Source organism: Anas platyrhynchos, chromosome 1 (assembly GCF_047663525.1).
Source record: "Anas platyrhynchos isolate ZD024472 breed Pekin duck chromosome 1, IASCAAS_PekinDuck_T2T, whole genome shotgun sequence".
In the NCBI taxonomy this organism is placed as follows: domain Eukaryota; kingdom Metazoa; phylum Chordata; class Aves; order Anseriformes; family Anatidae; genus Anas; species Anas platyrhynchos.
In genome coordinates this window covers 110084724-110111357 of record NC_092587.1, presented here as the reverse complement: position 1 = coordinate 110111357, position 26634 = coordinate 110084724, and the positions used below count along the sequence as shown (strand labels likewise).

Sequence of the window (26634 nt, the reverse complement as noted above, 5' to 3'; positions counted from 1 at the left end):
TGCTTTCAAAAACGTGCTGCCACAGCACACAGACTGTCAGTTACACAGAGGGAGGTTCCAGAAATGTTTGCAAATTCTTAAATTGAATGGTGTCGTAAGCCAGAGCTTGTGTACAACAACCGAGCATTTTTTCCATACTACTTTCAACAGGTAAGATGGTTTTAACTGACACAGGGAACTTTTCTAAAGACCTTTGATGATGATCTTGATAGCACTTTGTGGCTGAGCCCTTTTGTTAGTTACTCTACGTTGTTTTTCCCTTGTCTGTGAAAAGATCCACGCAGATGGCAGGATACAATTCTTAAACTACTGAAATTTGTAAAAGTAAACAAAAATACAAGTCTTGTAGTTGTTGGGTTTATTAAAAGAAGGTTTCATTTCATTTCTTTTCCCTTGCTGCCTCTTGCCCTGTTGTGCCCCCCATCCTTGGCAGTGGGATACCCATTTGACTCCCGATTGCCAGGTGAGCTGCCTGGGGTCAGTAGCCTCTGCTTGTTCCTTTAAACAGCAGTGTCACTGTACAGGGAAGGAAGGCAGGGAGCAGCTACGAGCTGTTTCTTTTCCTCAAACATGCGGTTATGGTTGGTAGGAATGCGGTGGTGAGAGCAGCAAGTCATTTCCGAGCAGGTCACGGGCTCTGCTATTGGAGGCAGCCTGCTGGAAGTGCCCTAAAAGCTAAGCTTATGCACCTAGGCTGCTTCTTGAATTGCTTGTAGTGCACTTTGAGGAATCAGATGTTGCAGTATTCTTGGAAAAAGACACCTCTGAAAATACTCTTTTTTTTTTTTTTTGGCATATATTGGTTCTGGGAACGTGTATGAAAAAGGATTTAAGTCTAGTTGAACGGGCAGAATACTGAACAATTTCCCTTTCTGACAGAAAATTCACAAGGAACTAGTAAGGCTGTTTACATTTTAGGTTTATCCTTCTTTACAACACCATTTTGACACGTGTAACTGTTATAGTGAGAATTAAGTAAAAACCAGGCTTAAAACACTTGTTTGGTAATCTAAAATCGTAAGAAAATCCAAAAGGCAAGGAAGGTTTGGTGTGCCATTCAAAAAGCTAGCTGTGTGTGTGAAGAGAGAGCAGAGTATGTATGCACACGTGTGTGTATGTATGTGTGTTTAGGTATAAAACTATTTTCATCTTAATCTGATAGGTGTTTCAGTTGTAGTTCATCCTGGGCTGTCCTCTCTGGAAATATCCGCGTGTACTGACCTCATTGCTTTTACTGTGTTTTTGTTGCTCTTGCCCAGAGTGCTGTCTGTAACAGCAAATGAACAATTTGCAGTCATCTGCTCAGTCCTGTTCTCCCAAAGCTTCTGTTTATTCCTGCCTTATTAGCCTCAGCTCCAGCCTCTCATGTCCTTTAATTAATGCCTTCTTGAAGCTACCATGTTGTTTATTGCATCCTCCCTGGCTACTTCACTGCATCTAGCTGGTTTCCCTTCTTCCTGCCCTCCAGCACTTCTGTGCTCCTTGCATTTTTTTCCCCCAGTTGTAACATCATTCTTGGGATACCTTTTCAGACACCATTTTTTTTCCTTTTTTTTTTTTTTTTCCCTTCTTTTCTGCATCTTATTTATTGTCATCTGTCCTGCTACGAGCTCTCCCAGTTTCCTGGTTCTCTCCTGTGGTGTTCCTGAAGAAGGAGCGCTGAAGTGCTGCTTTCACACTGGCTTCTTTGTTCTGGGAACAGGGGCTGCCTCCTTTTTCTGCAGGGCTGGTTGCTTCATGGTGCGTAAGGGAAGGGATACGGAGTGCCGGTCTTAAAATGTTGGCTCCTTTTTCTCCTGCTCCACCTCATTTTTCAAGCCTTCTGGTGGTCTGTTTGTGGGTGTTGGGTTCTTTGTTAGTTTTGTTTTTCGTTGCATCTTGAAACAGATTTTCCATAGTTTTAATGTAAGCATTGGCTTTGTTCATCATGAGCCTTTGCACTTATTCTATACAAAATTATAATTCAGATTTGAAATTAAAACGCAGACACCTCTCTCCTTCTGTCTTTTATCAGACAGATTTTATTTGGCCATATTGTGATTTGTCAGCAAGCAGAGATGTTAGCTGAAGTGTGTCTTACAGCTTGAATGGTTTTAAAATGAAATATTCTGGCACTGGAGCTTGCCTTTTATGGAGATTCGTAATGAAAAGCCATGGTTATGACTTGGTGTTGGTGTTGGAAAGGATATCTGGCTACCGCTCTCTTGAAGGACAATTTTTCCTCATTCCTATCTCTTGGATTAGGAATACAATTAAAAATATACATACATATATTCCTGCTTACCCTTTATGTTTGATTGGTGTCAAGCTTTCATTTTGAACTGCTGAATTAATACGTTGTCAGTTTACTTGCCTTCAAAAAATTGGCTGTAATTTTTTTTTGCCTTCTGCATAAACGCACTTTTTTTTTCCCTTAACTGAGACAACAGGTAAATCTGTGTAAGTTGGTCACTTCAAAAATATCTCAAAACTTTAAATTCATAGAAAAATAAGGGCGATTTATAAATGACTTCTTGCTTTCCATTGCACTGTCAAATGAAGATATTTTTATTCTGCACTTTGTTCTGTGGCAGGCAATTTATTACCTTTTTGACTAGTATTCAAGGGTTTTAGTTTTCCTTTATTTCTTTGTGACAAACAAAACCACTGATGTAATGCAAAACTTTCTTCTGTGATTCGTGGGGAAAAATTCAAGGTAAAAATGATTGTGTAGGAAATGTTGAAGATCTGTTCCTTGCATTACAAAAAAACGTGACAATATGAGGATTCTTTCTGCATTTAGTAAGCCATGGCTTAGATTTAAGCTCAATTAAATTAAGCAAATTAAGTTCATGGGAAGAGTAGAAAATAGTATTTAGTGGGCTGAGAGCACCTAAGTATGAGGTGTGATTAGGAAGGAGGAGTTAAGAAGTAGTACTGGAACATCCTGGCTTCTGTTTCTGCCTGGAAGATGGGAAAGAAGATTGGAGAAAACTGTTCTGACACGCCAACGTGGATTGTGCTTCCAGGTCTGCAGACGAGCAGGGTAGAAGCAGTCACAGTACGCCATAAAACCATAGCGTAGCATATGGTGTAGTTTCAGCACTCGGCTATTTTTACGATGGGAAATTACAACAGCAGCTTATGGAGTACATGGAGTTCAGTGTAGATCCAGGGTAGGCAGGCTGGGCTGGGAAATGGTGAAAGGTGCACAGGATTTTGGTGTTGTGTGTGCGCGTGTGCCGCACATGCTGCTGGTGCCTGACTGTAGGACTGGTGTTGAAAAACAGCCCTCCCAAAATCTCTTAAAAAACTCTACACGCAGCAAATTAGAGTAGGAAAATTACGCCACTGAGATGGTGCTGGGGACCTGAGGAGAACACGGTGCTCTTTCCTCGGCTCTGTGGTGCCAGCTGGGACAGTTCTACATCCAGGTTTTAGTTTCTTTCAGTTTCTGAAATGTTCGTGCTTCTAGTGTCATGGTTAACACTGGAAGACCAAGTGGTGTTTTTTTCTCAATGCCTATATTGAAAACTTTGTGAGACCATTTTGTAATAAAATTTCTCATGTGAGATGCAAGTCACACTGATGCCATTTGTGAATATGAAGTGCTTTCACTGAATTTAGACTTGAAAAAAATAACAACTTGGATCCTGCATTACTAGAAATTCATTTTTGTGCTTAACTTTCTTAACAGACCAGCACTTGGGGTTCTTAAATTCTGGTAGGATTACAACTTTTTGATATACTGTACCTGGGCTATGCTTTAAGAACCTAGGGTATAATTATTCTTTAAGTCCAGCTCACAGAGTGCCACAAATTGCCATCTTTGTTACGACTAGTTGCTTCTGAAAGCTTTGTCCTTCAGGATCTAACTTTTCCACTGGGCATCATTAGGATGGAGAACAGTGCAGTGGATTCTACAGAACAGCTGGTGCAGTTAACTTTACTAATAATATGGGATGTTTGTAGCAAACCAAGTGTCTCCGTTAAAGACATTTGCAATGTCTATATATATAGCAGGATAATTTGAAAACTTAGCATTGATTTAATGGCCTTGATGGATGAAAGTTGGCATGCTTCTATGTAAATTGTTTTAAGATTATATCAGTCTAGCTATCTGTAGGGATGTCCTAACATTTCTATTTTTTAAGGAGACGTTCAGGCTAACTTAAATCAAGACACATTTAATTGATTTATATTGCTTCTGTAAAATAGTTCCTATACTATAAGCAGGTACCTGTTTTTAGATGTAAGTGGGACTTTGACCAGTGGGCCTTATCTTGCAAATTGCTGAATATGGGCTACTTCGCAAGGAAGACAGCTTTGAACATTGCCTAGAAAGATCTGCTTGGTAGTCTCTTTGTTTCAAAGGCCAACCAGTGTTGCAGTGATACCTAACATGGAACATCTGTAATCAATCAGTTGTCTGAAACGTTGTCTTTTTGGGTAACAGCTTAAACTTCATAATACATTTTTAATATTTGTGTTTTCTTTTTCTCTTCAGCTCTTTTCATTGATGGAGATGAAACCTCCTATTTCCCGAGCAAAAATGATTCTCATCACAAAAGCTGCCATTAAAGCTATTAAGGTAAGGTACAATAGCCTAAAAATAAAACCATAACAGTAGCAATGTGTTATTGTTTTACTTCTAAGCAAATGCATCTCCAGACTTCCCAGTCTTAGCTTCATGGATGTTTTATTCTAGCTGGCATTAAGAAACAAGTGGGTGGTGAACATCATCTCCTGGTTTTAGACTAGTAGCATAATGCCAGCTTCATTTTTTGAATCATTGCTTTTTAATGCCACCCACTCTAGTGTTATGATTTCTGTGTAATAAAACTTTAAATGTTGCAGCATGCAACTGAGTCGTAACATATTAAAACATATTGAACTCGCTTGTAAAGTAAATCCAGAAAGTTCTCACTAATACTCAAAAAGCAGGATGTCTTTTGTGTACATATTGAAACACTTCTGTGGAAAGGATGGCTTGTGTCTGTCTGTTCTCCCTGTGAATTTTTTTCTCCATTAGCTATAGAGCTTGATTAATTCTAACATGCTTCTTTCTCAAATGTGATTTCAGTATTTTATTTGTAGTCCTTCCTAAATGATAGTAAGCACAGAGTTAAAACGTTTCTAAAATGGTGTCACTGTCAAGTAGTTGATAAATTATTTGTATTAATTGTATGTATTAATGTGTTAATTGTATTTATTTTTCAGCTCTACAAACACGTTGTCCAGATTGTAGAGAAGTTTATCAAAAAGGTAATTTAAAAAAAAAAAAAAACTTGTCTGCATCTGTTACTCCATATTATTAATAATGCTGGTAAATATCCAAAAAGGCTACTGTTATTCAGGGATTGACGGAAGCAATTCATTTTTTTAGGATTTTATAGGTTTTATATGTTATGATATATCTTTGAGTATATAATCTCCTCATTTGAATCTTCCATACTACATTCAGAAGAGGAAGAAAAAATGTATTGTAAAACTCCCCCCTTCTCCAATCACCAACTAGGGAGGAAACTAACAATGCTGAACTTGAAACTGATTTTCACTGGTAAAAATAATGCATATTTTAGGAAATACAATTTTTATACTTGCCTAGGCATGTAGAACAACAGGCTAGAATGTAATGATTCACTGAAAGGAAACTCACATACTGCCTAACATAAGTTCCCCTGAGTGAACAGAAAAAATACTTTTTCATTTGTGGAAGAGAAGAACTTGCAGTTCTTTTGCAAGTTGCTTTAAATACCAGAACATAGAGTTAGTTGATGGAAGAGAAGTCCAGAGCGTTTGAGTGTAAGGTAGCTTGACAACACAATTGTGACAGTCTGTACAGGAAAGTAGTAGATCTGTTGTTTTCAAGCTAGGCAGGTGTATTTTACTCTGTTCCAAATGTTAAAGCATTTTTTTCCTTCTGTCTCGATTTCTATCAACAAAAGTAAAGCACCGAAAGGATTCTACCTAAGCATGATACAAAAGTCTCTTCTGTATGCACGCACAGCTGTCACTTGTGTTTCTATAAAAATGTTAGCGCCCCATTTTTCCAACTTAATGAAAATACTACATTGTGTAAAAAGTTATTGTTAGATAAATTGAAAGTTTTTTCAGATTAAGATCCTTAATGATGCATAATAACAACTTCTTTCAGTACTGTAAAATAGTCTGTATCTTTTTGTAGAAATTTGTATGTGAACATGGTATTACAGTTCACTTTTTGTTGTCTTTAATAACTATTACTGTTGAATCTATTTAAATACTTGTTTTCATTTAAAAAAAAAATCTGCAGAAGAGCAACGTTTTTTTTGGTGGTACTGCCATAAACATTAGATCTGTGATCAGTTTGAAATTCAGCATTCTGTTTGCTTTTATACCATACATGATCTACATAGGCTGAAGCCTCTATAGTTTTAGAAACAAATGGTAATTGCATTGATGTGTTTTTGTTTTTTTCCCCTACCTTAATATACTAAGTGTAGATTCCTTGTAGGGAACTGAGGTGAATGCATGCCATCTTCTTAGTATCACTGGCTAAAGGACTTTTTTTTGTGTGTGTTTTCAGTGCAAACCAGAATATAAAGTCCCTGGATTGTATGTTATTGACTCTATTGTTCGTCAGTCTCGTCACCAGTTTGGAACGGACAAGGATGTCTTTGGGCCAAGATTCTCTAAAAATATTACTGCCACATTCCAGTATTTGTATCTCTGTCCATCTGAAGACAAGGTACAGCTATGATTTCTTGTGTTGTTGTGAATTGATAAGTGTTCTTGTGGCATTTATGTTTACATGAAAGCTAATTCGGTGATTCTCTATGTGCTTGTAGTGACTATTATGTGAGATGGTAAAACGTGGCAAGAAAGATTGTCAATGGTAATAGTTAAATGAAAGTTCTAAGTTATACCCCCCAAAAAAAAATTTGCCTAAATTCATCACTTTTGCTTTGTGTATGCAGACACATGAACAATGTGTGAGTGTGTGTGACTATGCCAAAACTTTTCTTCTTAGTGTGGAGGGTGGTGTCTCCCACAGAAAGGTATTACAGAAGTGCCAGAGTTGTAGGAAGTGATGGTTCTGCTCCTAGACCTTTCCTAATAAACTGACTATCTTTATTTCTGCAGTCTTGACACATCCCGCATTTGAGAATTTAATTGCTTCTCTCCATTGTGAAGACTTATTTAAGGCCTCAATTTTCTTAGTTTGTCCTTAGTTTCTTAATGGTCCCAGTTGCTACCAACAGAAGATGGCTTTTATGCCCTCTGTTGGAACACATTCAAAAGGCTGCCGGGATAAGTGCATTTTAGGAGTTGCCAGTTGGTTTGCAGAAAATTGCTTACTCACTGCAACACTAAGAGCAAAATATTCTTTTTCTAAGTGACTTTTTTCTAACTTCCTAACTAAGCTGTTGAAATGTTTTGATACTCTGTTTTCTAGGATGGAAACTGAAGACCTTTAGACTGAGTCTGATACTCTGAAACTTGATGCGTGAATGTCTAGAACCTAAACAAAAAATGACCTGTAGATGCAGAATAACCATGGCTGATATCAAAAGTGAATGATAATAGTATTTTTAATAGCCTTTTCGTAAGATTATTGTGGGATTGAAATTAGTAAGTGATTTTCAAGCCTTTCAGAGAGCTAGAATAGTTGAGGCCAGAAATGCTGCTGTTCTGAAGTTTAACTATTCTTCAGTCCAAAATCTTGCACAAAAATAGCCATTCCAAGTTTCTGTCTAATTGATACTATTGTAGAAATATTTTGTTAAATTCTTCAATCGTTTAGCTTATGACAGTACCAGTGGATTTCTATGGGTGTATGTAACTGAACACATTAAGACATTTGACTGTTGAAACAAGAACAGAATCAACTCATTCTTGGAAGCTGCGTTAGAACTGAGAAGTACTTAAAATGTATGTGTGTAAGTCAGATGACTAAGTATATAAAAAGGATGGGTATGCCAAGATTAAATATAACGTGTATTCTGATTTCTATCTGTTTGTATGTTATACCTGAAGCAGCACATCTAGTTAGGTATTATTGATTAACGCTAGGGTAAAGAAAGACTGTTCCAGCTTGTTCCTTAAGGTTTATTTTTTTTATTTAAAAAAAAAAAAAAAAAAAGAACAAGCTTAAAATAACAGCTGTCAGTCAGAGGTTCTAATTTAATCTTCCTTCAGTGATCAGTTAAGGAATTTTCCACCCGCTTTCCTGATCGTTTGAATGCTGATAGAGATGAGTTTTCTGGTGCCAACATAGAATTGGTTGGGTTATTTGAAAAAATTTCAAACAGTCTTCACTAACTTGGAAACTTTGTTCTAGTATTTTATGGTCTAATTGCCCCTCTCTCCACTGGGCTTTTCTAGCTCATCCTCATTTTCTGTCTCATAACATTTGTTGTTTCACTCCTTTATGACTTTCTGTGAAGAAATGGTAGTGGGGCTGATGTGACTCCTGCTGCTGCTGTTTATCAAACCTGGATTTTGTGATGGGCCAGAACAGCCTTAGAAAAATGGCAGAAGGTGATAATAAATGGGCAGGTTGTATCTTTGCAAGGTCTTGCTGACCTGTGTGACAACATAGAGGGTTATTTAAAAGGTATGCCCAATTCTGTTGAACTACTGGACTGATCAACCCTTTCTTCTCAATGTTAAAAAAGAAAAGATGAATTTGGAGTTTGTGAATTAGGGAAGGTGTATTTAGCGTTGATGTCTGCTTTTGTTTCGACAGAGTAAAATAGTCCGTGTCCTGAACCTTTGGCAGAAAAACGGTGTTTTTAAAATTGAGATCATTCAACCCCTTCTGGATATGGCAGCGGGAACTAGTACTGCTGCTCCAATGACAGAAAATGCTACTAATAATGAAGGTATGAATGACATCATGGCTTTTGCTACTTCTTTTAGAAAGGTGAATGGTATTAGAAACATTCTTGCTTTCACGTTAAAGTGCTACTAGTAGTTTCAATAGGAATGTATTACGGAAAATTCAACTTTGCTGTCACAACTATGTGGGCCAGCTGTAGTCCGTACTGATACTGTACTTTAGAAGTTATCAGGATGTGAATGATCATTTTCAAAATACCCCAAGTCAATACTGTGTGAATGCATATGGATGCACACATTTACCATAAAGATGACTTAATGTTCACTCTTAAAATAATCTTTTCTTCAGTCTGAAATATTTTTCTGTTGCTTCTTAGTTTTATAATTCTCATGTCCCTTTTTCTTAATGTTAGAATTATGCCATAAAGCATGATGTTCAACATAAGAGCTTACACTGAATCATCTTAATGTCTGAAAGCAATAGCTATTAATCTCTTTCAGTGAGAAACCCCAAAACATTTTATGCTGATGTTTCAAATCCAAATTCCTGAACAGTAAATTTAAGACTGGTGGTAGGCTTTTACATGGACTACTGGTAGAAAATCACTGACCTAAAGAGTAAAGTAATGACTGCCTTCTCACAGTATTTTCACTGACCTATTTTATGCCACATAAAAAGCTGGTAGTGAAGTTACTGAATTGTGGAAGAGCAGATGCATACCACAAATCCCTCTTTCTCTGGAGGACCTTCTTTTTGAGTTTCTGTATTTCAGTCTTAGCTTTTGTAACCTCCGTATTTGCTGCACTTGTATATGTTGGAATAGGACTGACAGAAATGTAATAATGTGAATGAGGTGTGGTGACACTCAAAATAATGATGCACAGTAGCATAAATGGAATCTTCTCCAGTCGTGTTCAGGAAAATATATCTATTGATTTTTTTTAAAACATGGTGAGGTGGGGAGAGGATATTTTAGCATCTCAACTCAGATGCAGACTGATGGCTATATGGTTCCATTCACTTATAATAGACAAGTGGCACTATTGTTCTGTCTCATTACTGGTAGCTAACAGATCGGGTGCCTTTTATGTAGGTGTTCATCCTCATTTTTCAGTCAGATTATTCACATGCACAAGAGGGGATAATTTGGCCCTGAAATAAACATGCTAATGATTAATAATAAATATATTAATGCATTATATGAAATAAAATCTCTTTCACTTATAATGCTGCAAAATCTGTTTAGCCAAAAAGATAATTTTTTTTTCTCCATTGAGCAAGCAAACATCCCTCTGAATATATACAGGAAGTAATTTGGGAGATAAATTATATTTTAAATCAATCATGGATCTTTTTTGCAGAATTTTTATGTAACATCTGACTGCTGGGAAAATGTTATTCAACATTTGACTCTCCTTGCTGCTTGTCAACACTGCAGTAGTTTAGACTGCAAACAGATGAATGGGTTTAAAGACGTTCATACCGTGAAGCAAACATTTGCTTAGTTTCTCAAAAAAATTTATTTTTTTAAACCTCATTCTATTGTACAACTTTGCAATATTCTGTTAAAATATATTCACTGAAGAAGAGTTACTTGCTCACAACATGGAGAAGTTGCTGGTATTGCTGCTAATTTATGTTGTACTATGAAATGTTTGTTAAAAGACAAAAAACATTGTAACTTAAAGCAAAGAGAATGGGAAAGCTGCGTGTGTAGACAAAGCTAATAGCACGCCTTACAATGATCTCTTTAGTGGAGTTAAGTGGAAATTAAACTTTTCCTGGAAGAGTTAGTATATGGTGATTTATACAATAGGAGGATTTATCTAGCAAATGCAGGTTTGGCTTATGTCTCTGCAGAAGTGGCACGTGAACAAACCTTGCCAACGGAAAGAGTTGCTTGGGAAATAATTTGTAGAAACCTTTAAGCATTACCAGACTTCCCAGCAAAAGTTCTGTTACTGTTAGAAAATAGTTATCAATATTTCAAAGGAATATGATTAGAAAACTCAATTTTTCTTAAAGTGAGCCATTAAATGATTTATTTAAAATACTCCTGAAAAAGGAGTCCAGATTTTTAGACTTCGAAAATAGAACCAGGATTTTAAGTGTATTGATGTGTATTGCTTAACGCTGTCTTGAGTAGTAGTTTTGCTCTTAACTTTCCTCCAATTGTAAAAATGTAAGCATCGAGCTGTCATCTAAAATACCATGATGGACTAGCTTTCAGATAGGTTTGTCTTTTTTCTTTTTCCTTTTTTTCTTTCTCTTTTCTTTTTAAATATATTTTCTTAGTGTGTCCAGTGCAGAGATACGAGCAGTGAATAGAGCAGTTAAAGGCAAAATGAATAAAATATGCAATTGGGGTATTTCAGATAGGAGTGTGGAATTGATTTTTTTTTTTTTGGTTTAAATAAGCTACTGTGGATAGACAGGTGTTTCAATGATGTATGCACTGATGAGTACAGTATTGAGTAATGAAGCTTTTTGTCCATTCCTATGGAAATTTTAGGTTCACCGCCCCCTCCGGCAAAGGTTACTTCAGAGCCCCCTCAAGTCACTGCTAATTCAGTACCGACAATGCCACAGTTGCCCAGTTCTGATGCCTTTGCAGCTGTAGCTCAGTTGTTTCAAACAACGCAAGGACAGCAGGTAACGTGTTTATATGTAAGATGAGGGGGGAGAAATGATGGAAGAAACATTCTTGATTTGAAGCAAAATAATAATTAAAAAAAAAAAAACCTCCCTGAGTCTTCAATGGAAAACTTGTAAGAGCTGAGGTTAGTATTTGAACCTTCGGTGACTTTTCTATCCAGAGATTATTGTATTCAGGAAAAGTCAGTTGTGTATTACTAAAGAATTAGTTCTGAATTGGTACAGTTACAAAGTTTCAAGACTGAATACATAGAATGAAAATTGAATTTTATTGTTTGGTACACTCAATTAAGCTGCTGCAGTGTTGGAAGGCCTAAATACTGAAATCTTGTGATGTGCTGAATTTTGCCACTGATGTAATTTAAAAATGACTTCTGGTCTCGCTGAAAATTCTCCACCTTCATAGTTCAGTCAAGTTATTGGTTGTATGCATCTGTGCTACTGGTGTTTATCCTATGCTATAGGCTGATTTGATACAAAATTTATATCCTGCAGCTCTAATAGTAATATATACAATGACATTTATTTAATACTCTGTGTTTCTTGCAGCTTCAGCAAATTCTTCAGACTTTCCAGCAGCCTCAAAAACCCCAGTCACCGGTCATAGATAACACTGTGATGGCTCAGGTTCAAGCTATTACTGCTCAGTTGAAAACTACAGCATCACAACCACCAGAACAAAAAGCTGCTTTCGTGCCACCTGAGCAAAAAACATCCTTTGACAAAGTAAGTTTTCCTTTGTTCCTTATGTTTAACATCTTCAATTCAACGGGAAGCTGTTTAGTGGATAACTGAATGTCTTCCAGATGCTGGGGGGAAACGGTGCAAATTTTGTTTGTCTTCAATGTGGAGGTTGCCTTCCTGTTTTTATAGACTTTGCATTTTCTGAAGCTTAATAAAACTGATCTTGGACAGCTTAGTTCATTTCATTTTTTTTTCCTGCTTCTAACCTTTTCTTTAACTCTAGAGATGTTAGAATTTTGGTTTCCAGTGGTATAAAATATGGCAAAAATATTTAGCTCACTGTAATTCCTTTTAGAAGCTGCTAGATCGGTTTGACTATGATGATGAGCCAGAAGCAGTGGAAGAGTCAAAGAAAGAAGATTCAGCTCCTTCTCCTTCAGTTTCTCAGCCAGCTTTGTAAGTTGTGTTTTTTTATTTTTTTTTTAATTTTTTTATTTTTTAATCAAAATAACCATGTTAACCAGTTAAACCCTGTTTTGTTATTTAAAAAAATCTTTAGGTTATAAAGCTTATTAAAATTTCAGGTTACTTCAGTGGTTAACTGTTACAGTCCAAAGTTAAAATGTTGTTAACTTCTGTTTTTTTTATACCCTGGTGATTCAGTGTGGGTTTGGCATGTTGCATCATTGATTGAAGAGTGCATTTAGCGGGAAAGCTCAGTTTTGTTTTCAAGATGAGTTCTGTATTTTTATTGCACTACTGAGCGTGTCAGGGCATTGTTAGTGAGCAGCTGGATTGTTTGCTGGCTGGGGAAAAGATGGTTTAATAAACAAAGTTTTATTTATTAGCTATTATAAGTAAATTGGCTTTGAAGCTTCAAAATCTCAAAGATTAAATACCCATGCAAACTAACTCGGACTCTTCTTTCCCTTTTGCTATGAATTCTGATAAAGTCTTAAATTACATGATCACATACTAGTTTTTTCCACAGGACCTCTCTCTCATTCAGTGCACAGGCTGGAAGGTGCTCAATATCTGGGTTAGTCGATATTTCCTGTTTTCCCTGCTTCAGTATGTGGCCCCATGTCTTATTTTCTGTACATGCCATCCAAACCCTGCTCTGAAAAACAAAATCACTAACTTTGTCATCAGCTTTCTTAGTGTGTTTTATCACTTTAATGTTCCACAAATATTAATTAGTTAATTAAAATATTTAAGTAAATTGGTAGTATTTTACCTGTAATACAGATGGGAACTCTTGAAGTACAGAAAGATGAGGTAGGTCAAATATATCCACTGCTTCTATATGCCCAACTGATAATTGTTGGACTAGGCTTTTGAGCTTGTTTATATTCTGATTGTGGCACTTCTGAGCCTCTGTCCTTATCTTGTGTAAAATGCCTCTGAAAATTGGATTCCAGAAGTCTCTCCTTGAGCAAACAAAATCAGAGGTATCCTCTGAAAATCAGAGGTATTTTCAAATTTGTATGAAAAACTGATTTGTCCAGAATCATGTAAGAATTGTATGGTGCCTATGTTTTAAAATGGTACAAAGTTTCATTTCACATCACCATTAGATTTCTTTATCTTCTTTGAAATCCTGTTTGTTTTCTGACACAAACTGCATCCTTTAAACAGGTTCTATTAGCTGCACAGACCTCATTAATTCCCTGAGCACTGTCCATTCTGTGTGTTGAATCAGGAAGTGAATGATATCACTGTGATCCTTGTGCGATATACATATCCCTTTCTTCTCTGCCCTAAATTCCTCTCAAACAAAAAGGTGTTTTGTTTTGTTTTTTTCCAGTAAAAGTATGGTCACTGTCTTTTCTTCCCACAAGATGAACTGGAAAAGAGTATAGTTAGCCTAAGGTGGACAACCTTCATGAAAAATTTCCATAAACTTATGGCTTTAGCAAGATAATACAAGAAAGAGGAAGGAGAAGAAAGAGGCTTTATTTTTTTTTTCTTTGTAGCGTTTCTTTATATGTTAAAGGACTGCTCTGAACATGGAGAAAAGATAAAGAAGACATTGTTTTTGTTTTCACTTTTTAGAGAGGAAATGGGATAATAATACAATTTTTCTGTCTAAATTTAAAACAAGAATGTGTAATGTAGTACAAGTATGTCAAAGGTAAGAAAAAGTCTGTATGTCTACTGACTTGTCTCACCAAAATATTACTATTTTTAGTGGATTTCCAGGAGAAGGTATACAACAGCCAGTATTTCCTCAACTCCCAAATATGGATCCTTTTCAGCAGCGAATGATGGGAATGCAACAGGATCCAATGCGCCACCAGGTAACTTCAGGGGTTTTTAGTTTCTTCCTTATCCGTTATGTCTTCTGTGTTTTATACTTTCCTTTGACGGAGAAGCAAGGAAATGACACTTCTGTTGGTGAAAAGTGAATATGGCTTAGTCCTCCAACTTTCCCAGAGAAGAGAATTTTGTTGTCTATTCTGGTTAAGCTTTTGAAGAACGTGGTTTTTATTCTATAAGCATAACTGCCACACCTACTTCATTTTTCTCAGGCTTCTGGGTTTTTATTGGGACTCTGGAGCAGAGAGACAAACTTACTTCTGGAAAACCTAATGTGTTTTTCCTAACTGGAAACTTTTGTGTTTTGTTCTTGAAAGGTCCCACTTCCTCCTAATGGGCAAATGCCAGGTTTTGGTCTCCTGCCTACCCCGCAGTTTCCACCAATGGCTCAGCCTGTGATACCGCCAGCAGCACCTGTGCAGCAAACCTTTCAGTCTCCTTTCCCAGTACAGAGTGAATCACACATGCAAAAACCACATCAGCAGGTGAGGACCCTTTGGAACAAATAAGTTCTTAGTTTACAGTGCTCTCTAATACTTATCTTTATCAAATGAACATAATTTGTTCCGGAGAGGAAATTTCCTAACTATCTCCAGTGGTAGCTGTGAGGTTTGTTCATCTGAGAGAACGTTGGATAGCCACAGTGCCACATGATGAGTTAGGTATTTCAGGAATCTAGCAAAAACGGCATATGCATACTGTATGCTTATTTCTGTATCAGACTTTGGATTGCGTTTTCTGTCCACTGAGTTCTTGCTTCCCCTCATCATCCCTTTCCTGTCTCCATCATCCTTAAGGAATGTTTTGTTCCAAGAAGTTCTAACAAGGCAATCCCGTTCTGGAGAGAAACAGTTCGAAAAAGCTAAGTTTTAAGGGCTTGGTGGACTCTGAAATAGAGAAAATGGACTCAGAAGTCTGTAAAAGTTCTAAAAATTCAACATATATGTATATACCTCTCTCTTTCAGAGGTTATTGTTGGTATGGTGACTACTAAGAAGAAATCAAAGAAAAGTCTCCTTCTAAGCCTGTATTTAAAAAAAACAAAAACTAAATTTCTTACAGCAATTGAACATATTTACCTCATTTATTCTGAGAAAAATTCTAAAATGAGAAAAAGAAACGATACCCAGCTGTTGTTATGTGGTTACCTGTGATGTCTCAGGTTCTATAAATTATTTCTGCTTTCCCCTTGAAGTAAAGAGCGAATTCTCAAGATATCTTCCTAATTAGTTTGTTAGTCTTGAAGTGTATTGAATCAGTAAATTCTAACAAACAGTCTGTTCACATATTCCCTACCACGGCCTATGAGTTTGGTCACAGAGCAGGAACCACTGACTGACTTTAATTATATTTTTTGGACATCTAAATGGTGCTGAAATAAAGGAAAATGTGGAGAAACAATTTACAAGTTGAAGATGAGAATTTTGTCCAACTTATTTCTGTGTTTTCAGTGGTTGTATTAAATTAATTTACTACCAGACTATCTTCCTGTTGGCGACTTTAGTAGTGGTGAGGTTTCTGAGGAGAATGGCATTATATTTTAATTTCATGTGTGTGACTATTTAATATAATTTTAGTGCTGTTACATAATTCAGTATAGGCACAAAATGAAACAAAATGCTTGCACCTGTAACACCAGTCAAACCTAATATTTTAGGACATGGAAGTGGAACAGCCACCTATTCAAGAAGGAAAACGACATGTTTCTGACAGCAGAAAGTCAAGATCTAGATCTGCGTCAAGGTAAATTAGTGAAATCTCTTATTTTAGTGAGGGTATGTGTTATATGGAGTATTGGATTTTAACATAAGAATTTAGGAGTATCATGTCCAAAGATTTGAAAGGGCATTCTGAGTACTGGGGAGAGCTAGGCTGATTGGAGCTCAGAGAATCTGGTTCTGTGCTGCCAAATCTACTATGGGGGTGACAATTTCTAACTGTGATAGAGCAGATAATACTTTAGAGGTGAGCTAATTCCTCAGACTGTTCTTGGAGTTCATTTTCAATGCCTTAGGACAGTCTTGTTACTTGTATATGTGTTGACTTTGTGGGTGCCTCACTCAGCATGCTTACTTTGCTTTGGGGATCACTTCTCAGAAGTGCCTAGTTCTGCTGTGCAGGTTGGATTCTATTACTGCATGCTAAGACACATTTAGCAAGAGTCTCATTTTGATTTAATCTCAGGGTTACTTACAAGAAATTATAGTTCCATATATGATTCTGTGTATGGACAACACTAGTGAAACTTGGTAGTCAAAGCTGTCAAGGGCTTTAGTTGAATTCCTTCTCCTTCGGGAAGGAGTAAAAAAAAAAATAATAATTTTTTAAAAAGTAAATTGTTGGTTTAAACTAGGTCACCTAAAAGGAGGCGTTCAAGATCAGGCTCCCGCTCTCGAAGGTCGCGTCATCGTCGATCTCGATCGCGATCCAGAGATAGACGCCGACACTCTCCTAAGTCTCGGTCACAAGAAAGACGTGAACGTGAGAGGGAGAGAGAACGTAGATCAAAAGGTCTTCCGCAGATCAAATCAGAAACTGTTAGTGGTAAGTTCACTTTTTCTGTTTATCACTGACAAATTGATGTAACCTTGAAATTTCTCATAGTACCATTTTTCAGATGCTCAGCATCTTCATGGTTCATACATGGATTTTTTGTGTGCATGCGTGTGTGTTCCCAGTGTTTTCTATAATGAATTTTACAGTTCTGAAAAGCTGAAGGCACTATATTGTAAATACTGTGCCTAAGTAAAAGGAAATGCTAGCAAGACAAACTTAAGTATTTTAGAAAAACTGTAAATGTTGAAAAATACACTAATTAGACTTTTTTTTTAACTTAAATGTTGACTAGTCCACTTACCTTTTAATATATGATGTATGATGAGAATCTCCCAGAGGAAAACTCTAAATCTGATGTGTGTTAATTCTTATTTTTATTTATCAAACTACCATCTTCCCAAAGAACACACCAGAGATAGCCCAGTATATTGTGACAGGGAAAAAAAAATCCGGTTGTGTAATTTTTAACTATTGCCTGCTATTGCTATGATTCCATTTTTCATAGTACTAGAAATCAGAGTTTAAATAAGCGTCAGTTCATTGATAATGTGTAATTGTAACTTCAAAGAGCAAGAAAGCTAAAACATGAAAAAAAAATCAGCTGTCTTAGTTACTTTGCCTTCTCTCACTGGAGCGAAGACACTGGATGGCCTAGTACCATTTGGAATATTTCCTCTGATCTGAATCCTTTTTTCCCTCTCTAGCCCTTTTTCTTGTGTTTTGTGCTATTTGATATAATCTCCAAGCCTCAGCCAAACAAAATAGAGGTAAACTGTACTGTGAATTATTTTCTGAGCTATTTTAAAGCTGTCAGGAATCAATTCCATCACATTTCTGTTCTTCCTTACACTAATAATAGACAATTGGGCCTTTGGGGATAGCTTCAAGTCAGAATTATTCTGGCTGTAAGGTAGGAAAAGATAAAGATGAAACACTGTTTTTCTTTTCTTTCCTTCAAGCCATACAACATAAAGCAAATTGAGCACAAGAAGCTGAGTGCATGGCTGTGATTTTTTTTCTAACGATTCAGTGTTGTGTATCTTTCCAACCTGAAGGAGATCTTTGACCTGGAAAGCATATAGGCTAACGTCACAACTTCTTAAAGAATGTTGGCTTTGCCTGTGTTTGCAGACAAAATGTAGTAGCTGTCTTCTAAATATTCTTGGGGGCATCAGATCATATCAAATCAATCCCTTTGTATAAAAGGGATAAAAAATACAGAGTTCTAACTAGCCCAAACCTTGTGGATGGCAATAACAGCAGTTTAAAGAGACTGCTAAGAATTAAAATTTAATTTAAAATATCTAATGGCAGTGGTGTAAGATAGCTTCTGCCAACATCTCTCTGATTGTCATATAATGCCTTTTATGTTAGCGATTTTGTATCAGGTAGTTGGGAAAAATAGGTGAGTACTGAATGTTGTGATAGTGCTCTTGAGGGAATGTGATACCATATGCTCATCTGCTGTTTCATTGCCTTCAGGAATGAAGCAAGGTAATCGTATTGATTACTTTTTCCCAAAAGAAGAAGTTTGTGTCAATAACTTTTCAGTTAACCATTGAGAGAAGTGGCAGTGACTAGGTTGCTAAAGATGATAAACTCACTGTAGTTTGCCACTGCATTCTGGAGGAAAATTCCACTAGTAGCATGCCTGTCACCATAAACAATCTTAATTCTCATCTTGCTAGTAAGTACCACCCATAACTTGTGGTGCTGGCCCATAGTTTGGATTTCATATGTAGCAGAATTATCTTGTGAAATATCCAGTGCATGTGTAAGGGTATTTCATAGAGCAATCTTAGCAGCAAAGCATACTTTCCTTTTTGTAATTATTTGCAGAGCTTATGATCATCAGAATCACAGAATCACAGAATTTCTAGGTTGGAAGAGACCTCAAGATCATCAAGTCCAAAACTCACAAGCCATTTTAACAGTAGTTAACTGGACAGCTTCTCAGCATGTGCAGTTCAGGGATTGGTTCTGATGCAGTCACTGTGGTTCACTCTTAACTCAGCTCTGGGCAGGAGAAGAAAGAGGCCTTTGTCAAATACTCCTAAAGATACATTTTTTGTTGTTGTTCTGTTTCATTTGGCTTTTTCATTTTGTTGTAACTGGCTAACCTAACATGACTATTTTGACTGTTTTTGGCTTATGAAGTGTGTATTTACAAGCGCTCTTACAGGCTGTTAACTCTTTGTAGTTTGTAGTACTACGCTTTGGGTAGGACAACTTGACAAAAGGACTACGCAACAGGATGTTGGAAGTCTTTTGGAGGAGTTTGGCCCAATTGAGTCAATAAATGTAAGTATAAATGGTGCAGTGCAAGCCTTGCTTTCAAAAATGCTTTTCAGACTGTTCTAAGCTAGCTTTATTTTTGATACATTCAGAAGATTCAAGAGCTGTCATTTCCTTTGGTTTTGTTTTCTAATGTGCAAACTCAATTCGTTTGGCCACTTTTAGGGAAGAAAAAGAAAAAAGGGAGTTGCTTTAGTTGCTTGCTGTTTATATATTGATGCCTCTGGGATAATTTTCTTAATTACCCCCATCTTCATGCAACTCATGCTTTCTTTAGAGGGAATTGAATGAGAGAGGTTCCTGTACCTACTGAGTTCCTTGTCTGCTCCATTTTGTGGTTCATTATAGGAATTAATAGGAATTTAAGCTGGTGTTCTTTCTTTTGCTAGTTGCTCCTCTGTTTGTTTTAGATGTAAGCATAGAAAACCATTATTATATTGCTGTATTAAGGATACTTTATATGTAAACAAAAGCTATGTTCCAGTGGCTATGATACTTTATTTAAACAACCATAAAAGATGTGACTAATTGTCTTGCTATTCCCGAATTTTGTTAGAACATCATTGAAGCTTTTTCTCAAATTCATTGAAAATAATAAAAATTATTACAAAACTGCAGGTGAAACTGAATGAAGGTGCAGATAGCAATTTGTGCTATTTGGAATACAGTTGGGGGTATTAGTGTATCGTGTTTCTTCCAACAGATTAACTGATTCCAGTGCTGTAATGCTTCCATGTACACTACTATTTAAAAATTTTAAGGATTAAATATGCAACAGGAGCTTATGTTATAACATTTAATAGAGTTAAAACCTTCCTGCATAGGAAGTTGCTTTTAATTTACTAGAATTTTTTATTTTCAGAAGATGCTGGCTATATGAGCCCCTTAAACTAACATTCTCTTTCATATTTAATAGTCTTCTTTGAAGCACCTGCTGATGTTCTAGCTTACTGTAATTTAATACTTGTATGTTGCTCATTGCTTTGTTACTGTTAGCAGAAACTATTTATTTTTTCCTTAAAATACAAACAGATGATACCGCCTAGAGGATGTGCCTATATTGTAATGGTTCACAGACAAGATGCTTATCGTGCCCTGCAAAAATTGAGCCGAGGCAACTTCAAAGTCAATCAGAAATCTATAAAGGTATTTCTTGGAAAATGTCAGGCTGTACTAAAATTACTGTAATCACTAGAATCTTTTTTCTTATAACCTAGACTTTCTGATATTTCAAATTTTTATGTAGTCTGCATTTGACATTCCATAAATTTATATGAATGAACCTCTTTTTTTATTGATAAGTATTCTTCTTGTTCTATCATGCGATTAAAGGAACTTGTATCAGTTTCTGTGAAAGACTGACAGTAATTGTGTATCTGAACAACAAAAATGGTGTCCTTTTAGTCATCCCAGTGGACCGTAACTGTTTTTTTGTTGTTGCTGCTTATTTGTCTTACCATCTATAATTAAACACAGTTATAATCCTACAAATAGTGCTAATAATTAAGGAAAAATGCATTCGTTAGTGAATTTTTTCATTTTGCAGAACACTATATTAGAGAACGGCACTGTCTTTTGAAGGAAAATAAAATTTATAGTGATGGGGGAACATTTAAAGAAAATGCCTGTATAAACTTTTACAAATTACATGCAAGAGACAATCCAAGACATAAGAGCTAATTGTGTCTTAAAAAAAAAACAAACAACAACCTTACTTTCATAGTGTTTTTTCCTGCTGTTTCAATTAGAGTATTCTGTTTGCTTTGTAGCTGTTTTTGGTAATGCTATTTTGTGATAACAGACTATTAAAACCATTAAAATCAAAACATTACTAACTGCATTTATTTATTTTTCTCCCCAAGATTGCATGGGCTTTGAATAAGGGAATAAAGCCAGATTACAAGCAGTATTGGGATGTAGAATTAGGTGTTACTTACATACCATGGGACAAAGTGAAACCTGAAGATCTTGAAAGTTTCTGTGAAGGAGGAATGCTGGACAATGAAACTCTTAGTCCAGGTAAGGTATTGCTACATCTTTAAATGCTCTTAAAAATTGTCCTTTTTATTAATACACTGAATTTGGTGTCACTTTCCTGACTCTGGAATCGTTGAAATGGCTACAAAGAGCAGGATGTGTAATCAGTAGATCAGACAGACCTTGTCAGTTAATGACAGTCCTCAACAGGCAGGGGTTGTGCAGCTGGATTATTGGCCTGGGCTAAAATTGCAGTTGTATAGCAGACAAACTGAGCTGCACTGGGATTTGCCATTGATAGTAACCAATGTTGCAAGTGCTCACTAGTCCCAGAGCCTGCCTGGTGGTCCACTGGTTTGTGTGGGGTCTCCCTAGCAGAGGAGCCTGCCTTTGGAGTATTTGTGTAGCAGCTGATGACAGCAACTTTGCAATTTCCATTAAAAGTGCCTTTTACTTTTCTACTTAGATCAGTTTCAGTTCCATTAGCTTTGTGTTTTTCTTGACCTAACTAGAATTCTTGTTATTTTGTGTGTAAAGCAGTGAAAATAACAGGCTTCTATTTTGTATTAAGAACGTATTAAGAAAATTACACCTGTTTAAAATCAGCAGCTTCAAATTAATATACAATTGCTAGCATGCTGGCTGTTGTGATTTCTAAAAGTAATACGAAATGAATGCAGTACTTAAGAAAATGAAGTTGCTTAAGGTTCCTCAAACTGGTGCTCTAGACTACTGTGTTGGCTTTAACAGTGCAACCATTGTGTGGTGTTCTGTCTCGCTCCCAAAATATTATTTCAGGATTTTGTCACTCTGTCTAACTTGCCCTAATTGGGTGGTTATTACTCTATAAATAGTAGCATGTCTTCATCATAATAGACATAAATAAGTAGAGTGTTTTTAAATCAAAGTCTGACTAATGCCTCTTCTCTGATCCCTTCTTACTCTTTAGCTGTCTTTTCTCAAGAAGTTCTGACAGACAATAGGGCCATATTTCTTTTTCTAAAATGACCTAAGCTGTATTTGATGTTTTCATTTTCCTATTTTGCTCTAATTGTTCATTATTGTATTCTCCTTTTCCTTTGTTCAAGACTTGAAAATGCATTTTTTTTCAGAAATGAATTCTCAAATCATTAAAAAAATGCTTTATTCTTGCCATAGAATAATGGAATCTGTTGAAATTGTCCCAAAAAAGCCTTACTGTTTTTGCTATAAATAACATCAAAATCCCAGACGTATAAATGCTCTGAGTGCAAAGAGTTGTTAAATGACTGATGAAAGGAATAAACCTGCTTGCCATTTGTCAGTGATTTGTTGTAACTGTTCAAAGACATTGGATTTTTTTTCTCAGAAATATATGTAAATGTTTCTTAGCTCTGCGTGCTTCTCATCTGGAAAAATGCTTTAATTATCTCATTCTTGTAAACATCACATAGTACACGTTTTTTAAATGGCTTGACTACTTGTCCACTTCTTCTGAACTGATTCATATATAACTTATTTGCAGAGTGGAAGGGGATTCCCAAGAAGTCTGAAAATGAAGTAGCTCAAAATGGAGGTGCAGAAGCTACACATAATGAACCAGTGTCACCTATACCTAAAGCTTTACCTGTTCCAATTCCCGTTCCCATGCCTGCACCAATTACAGTACCTCCTCCACAGGTGAGAGTTGCTTCGCGCTTTCTCTGGATATCTGAACAAAAACTTAATTTTGATAATTATTTACTATGGCAATACATAAATTAAATAGAAGGGAGAAAATACAGTGAATAAGTAGTTGATCTTGTGCACTTTTGTTGTGTTGTTGTCCCCGCTTAAATGTGCTCTTGTTAGCAGGCTAGCTGTGCTGACATCTTATGTAGATAACTTTTAAATAACTAGATCCAATATGCACCAGAAATCCACTACTTAATCTTCTTTACCTAGAGGAGCAATGCAGTCAAATAGACTCTTCCTTTTCTGCTAAGTTGCAGTGGCAATGGAAGGCTTGAAAAACTTAACACGATCCAAACCCTAATGTTTTTTTTGTGCCCAGCAGGAGCAGAGTATCTGGTTTGGGTTCCTTGAAAAAGGATGTAGTTTGCATGTACCAGGACAGCCCTGGGAATTGAATCAGCACGTAGTTAGCAGGAATGATGGACATATGCTCCAAAACTTCACTGCTGCTTTAATGCTAATGTGGCAGACACATAAGCTTCTTACACTGTTGGAAATGTTTATTGTAGGACTGCACTTCAAATACCTGAATTTCAATCTGCACGTTTCAGTCTGAATAAATTATTACAGTAGAGTATTTTTATCAATGAGATTAATTGCACTCTCTCATTTTTATGAATGCATGTATTATTTTTCTGTGATTTCCTAATTAGCTTATTTAAACCAGTAGTAAGGAAAACTATAGACTTTCTGAAACAGCATAGCGCTTTCATCTTGATTCATATTTGTATGCTGTCTTTGAACAGCCTTTGGGAATTGCGTTTGAAAAATTTCTGCCTTCTGTTATTATAATGGTTCTTTAGGCAACATTGATGTTGTGTGTTTGTTAAAACAACACTGACTGAAATTTTACCATTAGTTTAAGTAGTGTGTGACAAGAATTATTCCCTTTAGTGTTTTACAGTCTATTTCTTTTAGCTTTATTTGTTGATAAGAGTCTTACGAGTTTTAAAATAGTTTCTTTCTTGTCACTATTTAGATAGTAGCATACATCCTCCATGGGGGAGGAAGTTTAAATAAAGCTATTTTAAATATTTGTGAAAAATTTTGAATTGCAGTACGGCGGACAGTCAGTAAAGACCAAGAATTCACATTATTTGAAGACACACAATTTAACAGTTACTTGATTTGAGAACATAGTAAGTTGAATTCAGTGTTATTTTGACACAGAATTCATGAAATGCTCCAAGGCATTTTAAGGAAATGAACGTTTGAGTCAAATCTCAAATTTCAGAGAGCTTTAATAGCAGTTAGCTGTAATTAGCTTTAATTAGAATTAACTATCAAATATTAGCACTTTTATTTTCCTTTAAATTCATGCTGGAAAAGAAAGTGTAAAGAAAAAAATCAACCAGTTTCAGAATATGAATGTGGTGATAGTTTGCCTCAGCCTCGCCAACTTCAGTGGTTTTTTTTTTGTTTTTTTTTGTTTTTTTTTTTTACCATGGCAAAGACACTTGCACTTGTACAAGTTCAGGCCAGGATCAGAGAACTGGCCTTTATCTCTGGTTTATCATGGTTGGCCTATATCTCTGGTTTTGCCGTGAACTTTTTTTAGGCTGTGTTATACTTGATCAGTTCTTCTGTCTTCTCTGGGGTGTCATAAAACTGAAACAGTTTATTAATTTGTAAATAGTTCTTAAAACTTGCAAATTAAGTTCAGCTGCAATGATGGTAATGGTGCTAGTGGTAAAAGTAACGTCTTCAGGACTGTAAGGTGTGGGGAGGCTGTTACAGGAGCTGGGTAGGTGCTGATTCTGTCCAGCCTGGAAACGGGCATCAGTACAGGGATACCAGGGCACACAGCCTGTCCATCTGCTCGCCTTTCAGGCAGGGAAAACACCCTGTCCACCCTGCTTCCTCTGACCAGATAAGCAGGTTTGGTACGTGTGATATGTTTGATACATGTGATAATGTACCAAACCTGCTTATCTGGTCAGAGGTGCATATCACATGCATTGTCTTGCATTGGGCTGGGATGATCAGGCATAGGGCTGCCTGACAGATACACCCAAACAACTCTGACTGCATCATTCCCGTACCTTACTCTCCGTTTTCTCGCTTCTTTACCCTCTTTTTGTTATGGTTGTTCTTCTCTTTCTCCATTCCAGCATCCTCACAAGTAAACAACTGTAGCCTAATGAGTTTTCCCACGTAGACCCCAGCTATGCAGCATCCATAACCAGATCTGCTGTTTGATACCTTTACCTAAATAACATGGCTCTTACATGCTATTCCTGGGTATGGTTACTTAGGCGTTACTGACTTTGCAAGGTCCTTTTCCCTGTAAGATGTTTCCTTCAGACTGGGAAGCGTAGCTGCTGTTTACAAAGCACCCCGCCAACCACCTGACAAATCCGGCCATCACTTAGGGCACTGTCTGTAACCTCTGTGATCTGCCTGCAGTCCTGACATTGTCCCACTGAAAGGTTAGGATCAGAAGGATCTGCATCGTTCCTGTCTCTGGTAGAGCCCAAACAGGCCTACAGTGCGTGGGCTGCACACACAGGAGGCCTGCTCTGCTTAATATTGCCTATCAGGGGTGTAACTGCCTGCAGCCTGGCCTCCTGTCATAGCCGGTACCACTGGGACCCATTAATCTACCCAGTAGTAAGGTGGTTAAAATGGATAATGTCCCTTTACCAGTGACAGCCCTCATAGGTAAGTCTGGTTCTTTGGCCTGATGGCATGCACGGCATTGTTTTCAGCTGCACGGCCCTGAGTTGTTGGCAAGACAGGTGGAATATTGTTGTTGTGTTGTGCCACTGCAGTGAGCCCTTCTCGCCTATAGATTCAGACCACTCTGTCTGAGATGTGTGTATCTCCTGAATTTCCTGATATATTACCAAACCCCTTATGCTCCTTCGTATAACTGGATATAGCAGCTGTGCATTGATCCAGTGTCCATCCTATGCTCTTCATACTGAAACCAGCAGGCTCCTTTCCAGCCTTTCCAATGGAGACTTCAGGTGCTCTTAAATATGTATTTAGTTGTCTTGGAGCATGGATGTAGACTGTGCTACTTCAGGTCACTGGGCCAATGATACTCCTTCAATTCTCAATCTGAGAATCATAGAATGATGTTACTGTTACTTTGTTTTTTTTTCAGTCCACCAGCTATTGTTGTGAAACTGTTCACTGCTTCTCTGTTTCTTTGTTATCTGTCAGCATTTATTAGCCATTAACTGTATCTTAAATTAGATTTTATGACATTTTTGCATGAATTTTTACTGCACACTTTTTTGTTTAAAGGAAAGGTTTTACCTTGTTGCTTACAATCATGTGTTAGAGGGTTAATTTTGTTGGGGAAAAAAGTAAAGCAGTTATGCACTGTTAATTAGATATGAACATCCTCTACTATGTATCTGTCACCTTCCTTTGTTACTTCTATTCTTGTTAAAGCACAATGTTTTACTATTCCTCATCCCTTCTGAAGCCACTGCATATACATGCTTCATACATGGTTTTCTCAGCTTTTAACTACCCCAGGGCTGCCAACACTTCAGAAGTTCCCCCAGTTTTAGACCTCTTACCTTCTTGATACCCTTGCTTGATCGCACACACTGCGTACAAACTAGTTTCACAGAACATTTGTGCAGTCAACAGTTATATCTTTGTCTAACTTCCTTCAA

The 26634-nt window shown here is 36.8% G+C and overlaps 1 protein-coding gene across 2 annotated transcripts in view; it reads left to right on the top strand.

Moving 5' to 3' along the window:
- Positions 1-26634, top strand: part of SCAF4 (SR-related CTD associated factor 4) — a 44911-nt gene that overhangs the window by 7542 nt on the left and 10735 nt on the right. The window contains exons 2-17 of one of the 2 annotated variants that reach the window (XM_027449204.3): positions 4487-4570; positions 5200-5244; positions 6548-6709; positions 8711-8846; positions 11316-11455; positions 12008-12184; positions 12498-12598; positions 13134-13181; positions 14334-14442; positions 14779-14946; positions 16119-16204; positions 16815-17005; positions 19218-19318; positions 20345-20458; positions 21175-21331; positions 22794-22948. In XM_027449204.3, coding sequence (XP_027305005.2) covers positions 4487-4570; positions 5200-5244; positions 6548-6709; positions 8711-8846; positions 11316-11455; positions 12008-12184; positions 12498-12598; positions 13134-13181; positions 14334-14442; positions 14779-14946; positions 16119-16204; positions 16815-17005; positions 19218-19318; positions 20345-20458; positions 21175-21331; positions 22794-22948 — 1974 coding nt within the window. The remainder of the gene's footprint in view (positions 1-4486; positions 4571-5199; positions 5245-6547; positions 6710-8710; positions 8847-11315; positions 11456-12007; positions 12185-12497; positions 12599-13133; positions 13182-14333; positions 14443-14778; positions 14947-16118; positions 16205-16814; positions 17006-19217; positions 19319-20344; positions 20459-21174; positions 21332-22793; positions 22949-26634) is intronic. The other variant, XM_072026361.1, reaches the window with a different exon arrangement.